General features: G+C 42.7%; 1 protein-coding gene across 1 annotated transcript; it reads right to left on the bottom strand.

Annotated features, from left to right (window-relative positions):
* Positions 1-1512: 1512 nt before the first annotated feature.
* LOC100284641 (PVR3-like protein) lies at positions 1513-2181 on the bottom strand. The gene has a single exon (NM_001157536.2). It carries the CDS (start codon positions 2087-2089, stop codon positions 1772-1774), a length of 318 nt encoding a protein of 105 aa, NP_001151008.2. The 5' UTR covers positions 2090-2181; the 3' UTR covers positions 1513-1771.
* Between the last annotated feature and the right edge of the window lie 10199 nt (positions 2182-12380).

Raw genomic sequence — 12380 nt, 5'->3', positions numbered from 1 at the left:
TGTTGGCCTTCTTGCTGCTGAGAGCGAGTTCCAACACATGGCTGGGCAACAGTAGTGGTCGGTGGTGGTGGTTGCGGCTAGCAAGGGCGTGGGCGGTGCGCTGGGCGACGGTGCAGAGGTGGGCGAGTGGCCAAGTGAGAGAGAGAGGGGGAGCCTATGGAGAGAGAGAGGGAGAGTGAGTGAGAGAGAGAAAGGGGGGAGCCACATGAGTTGTCAATTATGGTGAGCCCATAAGTCAACTCCCGTCGACTAGACTCGCAGCCATCTGGAGTTATATAACTTCCATCAGCTATAAGGGTCACCAACGGAGTTATTTAATTCCCATTGGGTGCCAATGTGGTTAACAGGGATAAACTTAACTCCCATCGGCTAGATGCCTAGCATATAAGAGTATTCGTGATCCCTGTTGTGTTCTAATTGAGCCGCCTCTGTAAATGCTTCTATAGAGATGATTGTTGTCACCAGACGCCTCTACAAATGGTTTAATAGCTACCTCTATAAATATATATATATTCAGAGACGGCTTGGTTTCTGTAACACATCGTCCACTCTCGGACCGATGTATTTACTCATGGCTGCCCTCTAGGATCATAGATCATCCTCACATACCAACAAAAGTCTTTTATGTGCACATTGACCTCACTCATGCTCACCCGAGAAGACTTCCCCGGTCGGTCACCCATCCCAAGATTACTTTGGGCCAAGCACACTTAATGAGAGATTCTTTTAGGATAGGCTTTCAAAAAAACAAGATGCAACTTATTAGTACGAGTATTCTGTCATTCTTATTAAGTATTGGACTAGATAATCACACAATCCACCCGGGACGGGATATCACAATCCATCCACTTAAAAGACTAACGTCCTTGTTAGTCAATCCTAAGTCAGGAACTTCCCCTCTTGGCCATGTCTATGTGTCTAGTGTCATCATATGTCATATGTCATGTGGCCACTCTAAGCCTACATGCACTACTTACTCCTAGCAGTCCTCTAGCATAATAGACAATCCCCACAAACCAACACAAGTCTTTTGTGCACGTTTTATTCTCACTCATGCACACGCGAGAACCCCATAGAGTAACACGAGTCTTTTGTGCACACTTTATTCTCACTCATGTGCACCCGAGAAGACTATCCGGTCGGTCATCCATCCTAAGATTGCTATGCCAAGCATGCTTAACATAGAGATTCTTTTGAGATATGTTTCCGAAAAGAAGGATGTATTTTATTTAGTATATGTATTCTATCATAATTGTATTAAGCCTTGGAACAGGATATCACATAATCATCCATCTGATATATCACAGTTTCGAGGCAGCTAAAGATGCAGCTTCTGATTGAACCGTCTCCGCCCAAAAAGGCAAAAAAAGGTGTCGTATCACTACTACAAAGAGGAGATTTAGATAATCTAAGCTGACCCCAAAGAAAGTGTTGTCATGCAAGATATCATATACTTACTTGAAGCGCACATTATTAGAAATATTGTAATTTGAAAATTGGAACAGGCTCATATATCCGATCCATATTTTGTATTCCATAGATCTTTCCCTATAATAAGGTACACGTTGAGCTTTCAGCACACACGCGCACGCACACAATCACACACTCAAACCAAAACTAGCTAGATGAAGCAGCCATCAAGGAGCACAGGGCATTTCATCATCTCGAGCTCCACTTATTTAGCTACCCATAACATATATATACGTACGAGAATACACACACAACTTGTTTCCGGCCAGGGGCCAGCACGTCAATCACGGCATCACGCGCATCAGGAGCAGTTGCTTGGCATTGTGAGGCCGCATTTGCCCGGCAGCGCCATGGCGCGGCTGGGGTCGATGTGGTAGATCCTCATCCATATGCCGGCGACACCCTTGTAGCGGCAGATGCACCCGAGGTCAGCCTTACCCAGCGCGGCGCAGCACTCCGCCGACGGGCTGTCCGTCGGGTCGTTGGCCGCTGCCGCAGGCTGGCACAGCTTGAAGTCCTCGTTTGCCATGCCGCAGATGGCGTGGGCGCTCTCCATCATGGCGAGGGTCGCCAACACGGCGATGAGCAGCGCAGCTGATGCCTGTGCGGATTTTGCCATTAATTGGATCTAATATATGCTTTCTAGCTAGCTATAGTAGATCGTCGAGCTGCTGGTCTGCTGCTCTATGTATGTTTTGCTTGTGCTGGTGTGAGGAGAGAGTTTGATTTGAGGTCCTATTTATAGCAGGATAGTGTGGGACGTCGACGTACAGTTTTTGTGCACTGCTGCCCCTGTAGTATGTATTGTTGAAATCATTAAGTCTCGAGATACATTTCTTTGATCTATGTCGTTTCTAGCTGTACGCAAGTTCTATATCAATGATGTATTTAATCACTGTTCGTCTAACGGTCGTTTACCCTATTTGAACACTATGTAAATAATACATGCACGGTGTATGTTATTTCCATTTAATCATCTGTTTAACTTGTGCTGAATACCAAATTTGGCACCTGAACGGTTAGACGGTAGATTAGTTTAGTCTAGAGTCCTTACGCTGTGCGTCAGTGACGAATCTAGACAAGAATGTTGTTGGAGTCACTAGAGTCAGCTGTTAAAGAAATAGGTATTTTTAATTTTAATTTAATCCAGAAAATTACAGTGATATATGTGACGATATGTATGTGCATATATGTATCAGTACTCACATAAGCAGTAAACAACGGTAAAATATGCACAAATACTAAGAACAAAGTGTACCCTACGGAGGGACCGATACTTAAGGCATCAGTGGCTTCATTCACACGAGACATCTCGTGTGTATGTTCGATGTAGTCATACACAGTCGATGTAGACAGATGTACGCAGTGCAGTCCCACGAACAGCACCGATGACGAAGAACTGAATTAGCATTGGTCGAGCGGACGGAGCGAGCCATTGCGAGTACGCTCCCCAAAAACCTAATCGCTTGCACACCCGTGCAAGTGTAGCTCTGCGGACGGCGATTTCGGAGACCTGCTCTCCCACATTTTTGTGCTCGCAGAAGGTGGGACGGAAATGGTTGTGTGCAACACGTCTGAGACTGTTCGTACATACTATGCTATCGTCACTAGAAGCAGCTTCACCTCCTACGTATATATACACGCGCAGAGGGAAGCCAACGAACAATAATGGTCGCCATCAGAGCTACCATTACAGCCAGCTAGAAACTGACGCCATCAGAGACGGCCGTTACTAGCTGACAGCCATTACAGCTCGTCCGTTACTAACCAAAACACAGGAAACGACCAGTAACGTACGACAATAATGGACGGTCTTCACTCTAGACAAAATGCGCAACTGTTAGGAAGGAATATTCGTACCAAGGTCCGATCTACCACGGCCACGGCCTCGGCCACTACCCGGCTCGGCCAGCGGCGCACGCGTGTGTGGCGGTCCTTCATCCTTTTCTCAGCTTCTCCATAGATGCACCAATGGTCCACCTATTTAAGTTTATTGAATTGTCCCTTGAACTTCCGGTATGGTACTAAAGTACTAGTACACCGAAGCATTAAAGTGGGCCTTTAGCATTGACTATTATTGAATATTAATTTGGACCAGGCCCACATTAATTCAATAATCCTCACCAAATGCTAAGTAACACTAACATGCTCTCATCATCTCAAACGTTTGATATACTAGTGTTTCGATGGAGACTGTTAAGTTGAACATCCACCTAGAATCTAGACTACACTTGACCACAACTGCACAATGGACTAGGCCTTGAATTGGCAGTTTTGCGTGGAATAAGTTTCATCTAAACTCTTTACCAGTACTAGATTGCCGAGCGCATCCCCTTTGGTTGGAGCATATAAGTCAAACTCCATAACCTTTCATGGATATCTAGAGACTACCTAGATCTCAACTATTACTAGCAGCTAACCCATATAGGTATGTTCCTCTAAAGATGTTCTGTAGGACAACATCTTTACTTCACAAAGCCACTTGGAACATATTAAGGTGTAAACATCAACCTACCTTACATTAAGGAAAGGTGTGCATATGAAATAAACCTTATTAAGGGCCTTTCCTCTCAGTCTACCACTACCTTGTTTCACCATTCTAGTTCATGGGATCTCCGATCACATAGAACATGTTACCACTATGATAAACTTTAGGTGGGTCTCAGGCCCATCTCACTCGATGCTAGGGGTGAAAACGGGTCGGGTATACCCGTCGGGTACCGGATACGGATAGTGCAAATACCCGTTTTTTCGGATACAGATTCAGGTATTTTTATATTCGGAACGGATATGGGTAATACCCGGATACTGAAGCTTCGGATTCGGGTTGGATACGGAGCAATGACTACCCGGTAAATACCCGGATAGTCGGGTCGGATACGGGTAACCGGAATTCGGGTACCCGTTTTTTCATTTCCTGCATAATAATATAGTTATAAAATCATAACATTTACATATGAAATCGGATGAAAATAAAGTTTATATGAAAACTATAGAGCTCGAAGAGATATATAACTTTGTAGTACATCAAATTTTTGTTTAAACATATCTTTAAGCCAAAATCGTTGAAATTATGTCCAAATTTATATCAAATTAATATAGTTTATCATTTTTATGTGGGGGGACTTAATGTTATCTCCACGTGGGAACTTAAGGTTATCTTTGTAGAGACTATTTATTAGTATTGGTAACTTATTTGCAATTTTCGATCGACGCTACATTATTTTATGAATTTAATTGTATTTTGATGATTTTCTATGACAAGAAATTAATAGATGTATAAATAGCCTAAAAAATCATGAAATTTTACGTAGACACAACATATGTTCATATATAACCATAAAAAATATTTGGATCATAAGATCTATAAGATACCCGCGTTTCTTCCATTTTACTTTCACTTATTTATATGAGTTACACATGAAATCACTGTTAAGTATCCAAGTTTCAACATAATTAATACTTTACTTTATCATTTTCATATGAGGACTTGAGTTATCTTCGTATAAAATGTTTATTAGTTTTTGTAACTTATTTGCAATTTTTGAGTGAAACTAGAATATTTTATAAATTTTTAATATTGTGGTGTTGGTTCTACAATGTCCTCGTAATTAGTAACTTTGAACTGCATGATGTCAATTTTATCGGTTTCCTTTCCTACATTTGATCTATCATATACATGATTATGTATTGCTTAATTTATATATTTGTTGGATGGTTAGACAATTAATATAATTGGGACGAACTACCTGACAATTATCCGGTACCTACCCGAGTAGTATCTGTTATCCGTTTCTTACCCGCCCAGATTATTACCCGGCCCCATCCTATATCCGTCCCGAATCTTAACTACCTGTATCCGGTCTCGTATCCGAGAGAAATACATTAGGATAGGATACGGGATGATCCTGTATCCGGCTGTATCCGTCTCGTTTTCATCCCTACTCGATGCACTATCTATCACACTACGTGATAGCCGCTTAGTAAATTGGTCTGCTAGATTTTTAGATGTATGGACATAGTCCAATGCTATTACTCTAGAGTTTCTCAATTTCCTCATATCCTTAGAACTGTTTATCTTGATTATCACAGTCTGATTATCACAGTTCATAGAAATAGCCGGCACAGGTTTTTCAACCACCGGTAAATCCATAAGGAATTCACGAAGCCACTTAGCCTCAACTAAAGCGGTATCTAATGCTGTGAGTTCTGCTTCCATAGTCAACCTCGTTAAGATGGTCTGCTTGAAAGACTTCTATGAAACAGTTGCACTTCCAAATGAAAACACATATCCACTTGTGGCGTATATCTCATCAGCATCAGAATTCCAATTTGCATCACAATAACCCTCCAGTAGTGTTGGGTACCCGGTATAATGGATGTCTAAACTCATAATACCTTTTAGATAGAGCAGAACTCTCTCAAGAGCACGCAGTGATCATCTCCTAGATTTGAAACAAACCAGCTCAGTTTTCTCACAGCAAACGAGATGTCAGTTCTCGTAGCGCTAGCTAAGTAGATGAGTGAACCAATTATTTGGGGATATCTCAATTGATCCCTAGATATCCTTCGATTTTTCTTCAAACGCTTACTAGGATCATAAGGTGTTGGAGTAGGTTCACATTCTCTATAACCAAAGTGACTCAAAACCTTTTCCACATAATGGGATTGCACAAGTGTGACCCCACCATTGCTTTCTCTCAGTAGCTTAATGTTAAGAGTAACATCAGCTTCTCCCAAATCTTTCATTTCAAAATTATTAGACATGAAGTCTTTTGTCTCTTTAATCACATCAAGACTTGTCCTCAAGATTAGAATGTCATCAACGTACAGACATAAAATTATTCCATCGCCCCGCCATACCGATAATATACACATTTGTCTGCTTCGTTCACAACAAAGCCGACAGATGTCAAAGTTATGTCGAACTTTTCATGCCATTGCTTAGGTGCTTGTTTTAGGCCATATAAAGATTTCAATAATTTACACACCATGCCTTCTTGACCGTTTGCTACAAACCCAGCTAGCTGCTCCATGTAGATTTCCTCATCTAGCTCTCCATTTAGGAATGATGTCTTAACATCCATTTGATGGACGAGAAGACCATGAGAGGCAGCCAGAGAAAGTAGCACACAAATTGTGGTCAATCAAGTCACAGGTGAATAAGTAACAAAGAAATCCTCACCTTCCTTCTGTGAATAGCCTTTAATTATGAGCCTCGCCTTGTACCTTTTAATAGTACCATCAGACCTAAGCTTTTTCTTGAACACCATTTACTCCCAATGGGCTTACACCCATAAGGACGCTCAACGACCTCCCAAGTTGCATTAAACATAATAGAATCCATCTAACTCCTTATTGCTTCCTTCCAAAAGTCAGCATTAGGAGAGGAATATGCCTCTTCAATGTTACTTGGTGTGTCATCCACAAGATATACAATGTAATCATCACCAAAGGACTTTGCAATCCTTGGTCTCTTACTCTTTTGAATTGATACATTGTCATCTTCCATAGGATTATGTATATGGGATTCCTCAGTGTGTTCTACCAGAATAAAATGCTCATGGGGTATCGATAGTTCATCATTAGACGTATCATGTGTAGCTTTTATAGGAAATTCGTCTTCAAAAAATGTAGCATCTCTGGACTCAATAATAGTACCAACCAACATGTCCGGTACTCCAAGGTTTTTAATTAAGAACCTATAGCCAATGTTGTGGAAAGCATACCCAAGGAAAACACAATCAACAGTTTTCGGTCCTAATTTGAATTTCTTGTTAATTGGCACACTCACTCTAGCAAAACAACCCCAAGTGCGCAAATAGGAGATATTTAATTTCCTCTTTTCCCATTCCTCGAATGGTGTGATTTCTTTGTTCTTTATGGGAACATTATTCAGGACATGACATGCTGTCACCCCACCATTCCTTAGATAGTCCTAAAGTCTCTAACATGGTGTTAACCAAATCAGTTAGAGTACGGTTCTTTCTCTCAGCAACCCCATTGGATTGTGGTGAGTATGGCAGTTGTCGGTGTTTAGAGTCCGACCGCACACCCAAGGTTACCCCTTGCGGTGCTTTTGGGTAGGATGGTGTTGTTGACTATTGCTCAATGGTTCGTGCTGGACGCACGAGAGAAGGACAAGCAATTTTCTGCAGATTCGGGCCGCTTGGAGAGGCGTAATACCCTACTTTCTAGGGTGGATCTATATGTGGTGGGTTACAAGTGAGGTCTCCTAAATGGAGAAAAGCTAATGAAATAGGTAGATGGTCGATGAAAATGATGGGGTACCCCCTGGGCCTTATATACACGACCGTGGGGCCCTCCATGCGTACATGAGGATCATATGTCTCCTAAGTAATAGTGAATCGACTGAACTGATCTTCCTATAATCTTGCCGACTTATCCCCAATCCATCCTGATATTCGAGGACGCCATGCGCAGGAAAGTCGGACGGTTGCTGTGGATAGCGCACGAGTCGACGGATTGCCTGGGCCTGAGTTTGTTGCCTTCTTAGGTCGGCCCATTCCGCCAGTAGCTCTAGCCCGGCCCACGAAGGGAAGGCCTTGCAGGGTAACTGACCCGAGGCCCCGCGCGAGGCCTTCTCGCCTTCTAGTGGACCCAGGGGATATCTGTCCCTCACAAGCCCCAATCTTTGAGTTGATTTTGAAATAATCAGCCCAAAGATTCTAGGTCCGGCTTATGCGTCTGTGATATGGCCTAATTTCTGCTCTACTGATGGGTGCACCGAAGGTGCACCCATTGGGTGTAGCCCCCGAGCTTTGAGTGGATTTTGGAAATAATCCATTCAAAGGTCTTCATCTTATGCTTTAGAAATCAACATTTTGTCTTCATGGGACTTAAAAATCTATTGGGTGCACCAAAGGTGCACCCAATGGATGTAGCCCCCGAGCTTTGAGTGGATTTTAGAAATAATCCATTCAAAGGTTTTCATCTTATGCTTTAGAAATCAATATTTTGTCTTCATGGGACTAATCTATTGGGTGCACCAAAGGTGCACCCAATGGGTGTAGCCCCCGAGCTTTGAGTGGATTTTGGAAATAATCCATTCAAAGGTCTTCATCTTATGCTTTAGAAATCAACATTTTGTCTTCATGGGACTAAAAATCTATTGGGTGCACCGAAGGTGCACCCAATGGGTGTAGCCCCAAGCTTTGAATGGAATTGTGCTTTGGGAATTGAAACGATGTTATCTGTCCATGCCTTGTTAGGTCTGAAATCAATTTGATCGGTGATAGATTGGATGCCTGGCTGGTTGAGGCAGATGGCTCTCAGCTGGACATCACCCCGCTCTTTGCTTCAATGCTTCTGTTGATTAGACTTGCACTTTAGTAGCCACATTTGGACTTCCTTCCATCTCAGCCGATCTCCTCCTTTTGTGGTACATTCATTGCGTATATTTTGTGGATATGACTTCTTCAGAAAATATTTGAAAATTCTTGGTGACACACCCAATGGGTGTGCCTAAAGGGTGTCTTGGTACGCAGAGTGTTTACCGTACTATCCTAGAGTAGTAACTTGATGTGACCGAGGGGTGTAATCATTTACTTGAGCAGTTGACTTAGGTCCAATCGGTGCCGTGTTACACGAAGCGACACCTGTTGCCTGACTCATTTTCAAATGGCTTGAATTTCTTATTGAATTCCTGTGACTGTTCGGCGAGCGAGGTAGGAAGTGGAAGGTCACCCCCTGCCTCTATAAATAGCCTGCTTGCCCCATCTATTCTCTTCACTTGTTCTCCAATCATCTGCTTTCTTCTTCTTCATCTTTCCCTCCCTTTCCAACCAACCATGGGTAGAGGTAGGAGGGGTAGTGGTTGGCCTCGCCGCGATGACGGTAAGCGCAAGCGCGCTCCAAGTCCTCCTTCGAAGGACTTCGTGGACTCAGAGTACTCGGAGGAGGCCTCCTCCGAGTCTGGTCATTCGCCTGCTCCGGCTTCTGCCTCAGCATCATCCGAGGACTCAGACGATTCCATGGGGCTCTCAACCGTGGCCCGGGCGTACTGGCGCTCCATCGAGTGCGACGGGCTCGGTGGGTCGGATGAGTCGGGGGTCTCCTCGGATGAGGCAGACTCTTTCGACTCCCCCAAGAAGTGGAGCGACGGCGATGGTGATGACTGTGACGGAACCTCCCAAGTCATTAGGCCCACCTACAGTTGTCCTTGTCCAACGGACCTCAGACAACCCTGCAGGTGTTCCTGAATCACTTGACAAGTTCGGTATCTGCTTTTCTTACCTTTCCCAAGAGCGTTTCGCCTATCACGCAGACATTACAAGTATCAGAGTTACGAAAATGCGGCAGTAATTACATTAACTTACCTTTATATAAAAGTAAGATAGAGTTAAATATTTACAGACCAGAATATAATATACGAGTGCAGCGTATTATTATTACAAGCCAAGGGAGATAAAACCCCTCCTGATAAGTTTTAAACAAAAGTTTTTATGGAGGATCCTTTCCTCCCGCAGCTTTACTCTTGGTTTTCTTCTTTTGAGACCACCTTGGAACAGAAACAACAAAAGTTTGTTGCTTCTTCACCTAAAAACAATAGGGAATAAAACCATGAGTATGGAATTACTCAGCAAGACTTACCTGACTAAAGAAAAGACTCTCAAGGTTATGCTGGTTATAAGGGAGTCAAGGTAAGGTTTCTCAATAATCAATGACTCTATTTGCAGAAATGCTTACTAAAAGTGGATCCTTAAAAATCTAGTTTTATTTGTCAAGTTAAGTAAAATTACCTGTAACTAGAGTTCTTTCTACCCTAGTTCAATCACTTGACCTGCAATAGCCAATTTCTTAACAACCCTTCATCTTTACTGGATTGCTACGTGTAAGTCAGTGACCAAGTCTTCATAACCGCGAAGGTACGGCGATCCAAATCGATTATACTCAGCTGAGGATCTCCGATCACACGACATATGTAGCACTTAACCCTTGCATATGTCAACTCGCCACCGGGGTTCTTAAGACCAGATCAGGTTCACGCCAACCGAGAGCATAGATACACCACCGTCCAACCTCTTGCCACGGAGGGTACACGCTACTCTCGCCATCTCTCCACTCCCATTGCATGGTATCTTATTCTGGTATTAGTCTGCCCGAGGCAAAGCTTACCCATGACGAGGCATGTGACCAGTTAAAGGGTCCTCGGTCATCAAGCCTACATCGAGACGGTCCTTAATCGACTCAGACGGAGACACTACACCGAGACTCTCTTCTCGTGCAAGTCACCCGTCCGGTCTCAGCTTAATCATTTCCAATCCCAAAGTTTGGTACCTGGTAGAGGTACATCTTTTCCGATGTTGAACCCATCATGGCCATGATGGATCCACCATCAAGTTTTATTTTCAAAAACATCCCTCCCACTTTGCAACATCATCTTTTGTAAAAACAAAACATTTTGTTTTGCTAAAGCAAGACTAAGCATAGGAAAAACCTTTTGTAAAACATGGATTCAAAGGAAGGTAATCAAATTCAAGGAAGGAAATGCAAGAATTGTTTTAGCAATCAACTCCTATCACCTAATGCATCAAGCAAGTGAGAAAGATTTTAAAAGAATCAAGGAGGTGGCAAATGCACCGGGGCTTGCCTTAGTTTACAGGTGAATCAAGCTCGGATCCGCAGATATCAAAATAAAAGTAGCTGCCTGCCTGATGTTCCTCAGGTGGTGGTGGCGAAGTCTTCTCTTCTTCTACTTCAACTTCTTCCTCGTTTTCTAAATATAACCATACATAATAATGAATGCCCATGTAATGCTCATGAGAGTGCCAAGATAATAAAGGTTTATTATCTTAAGTCTTGAATATAATTTTCCTTCACGGTTCTCCGAGAACCTAGGGTTTTCGGAGTCACTATAGGAATTCAAAGGGCAGGGGTAGGGTTTTGGGCTCTAAGTATCAAACAAGGTCCAAATCATAACAAATTCTACCCAAAGCTTCTAAATGATGTTTAGAGTTCATATAAAAAGTGTGGGGATTTTTGGAATTACTATCTATTTTATAAAAATCTAGAAACAAGGTTTTAGGTTATTTTAAATGCTCCAAAATTCCCTATTTGACCTAAAAATCATGAAATTATTTTTATTAAATTCTATGGAAAATTAGGGATCTAGCAAAATTGGTTTGACATTTTTACCATTTTTCTACAATTTTCTACAGATTTCCAAAGTTTCATAGAAAAAGAAAAGAGAAAAGCGTGAATAGTGTTGGGCTCATTTCAGCCGAAGCGGCCCAGCACGAGCGAATTCGCCCGCGCGTACGCGTGCCCGCGACAACTTTGCAGAAACGCCCTTACCGATTCAAAAGTCAGAGTGGCGGTCTGAAAGTTGCCTATAGGGGGGGTGAATAGGGCGAATCTGAAATTTACAAAGTTTAAGCACAACTACAAGTCGGGGTTAGCGTTAGAATTAAAATCGAGTCCGAGAGAGAGGACGAAAACAAATCACAAGCAAATAAAGAGTGTGACACGGTGATTTGTTTTACCGAGGTTCGGTTCTTGCAAACCTACTCCCCGTTGAGGTGGTCACAAAGACTAGGTCTCTTTCAACCCTTTCCCTCTCTCAAACGATCACTTAGACCGAGTGAGCTTCTCTTCTCAATCAAATGGGACACAAAGTCCCTGCAAGGATCACCACACAATTGGTGTCTCTTGCCTCGGTTACAATTGAGTTGATCACAAGAAAGAATGAGAAAGAAAAGAAGCAATCCAAGCGCAAGAGCTCAAATGAACACAAGTCACTCTCTCTAGTTACTAAATTGTTTGCAATGATTTTTGGACTTGGGAGAGGATTTGATCTCTTTGGTGTGTCTTGTATTGAATGCTATAGCTCTTGTAAGGTGTAGGAAGTCTGAAAACTTGGATGCAATGAATGGTGGGGTGGTTGGGGT

Source organism: Zea mays, chromosome 7, assembly GCF_902167145.1.
Source record: "Zea mays cultivar B73 chromosome 7, Zm-B73-REFERENCE-NAM-5.0, whole genome shotgun sequence".
Classification (NCBI taxonomy): domain Eukaryota; kingdom Viridiplantae; phylum Streptophyta; class Magnoliopsida; order Poales; family Poaceae; genus Zea; species Zea mays.
The sequence above is the reverse complement of the archived record's forward strand: the minus strand, read 5'-3'. Positions and strand labels throughout refer to the sequence as shown.

Coding starts and splice junctions, on each gene's coding strand:
- LOC100284641 (NM_001157536.2), bottom strand. CDS start 2,089: ATGGCAAAATCCGCACAGGCATCAGCTGCGCTGCTCATCGCCGTGTTG.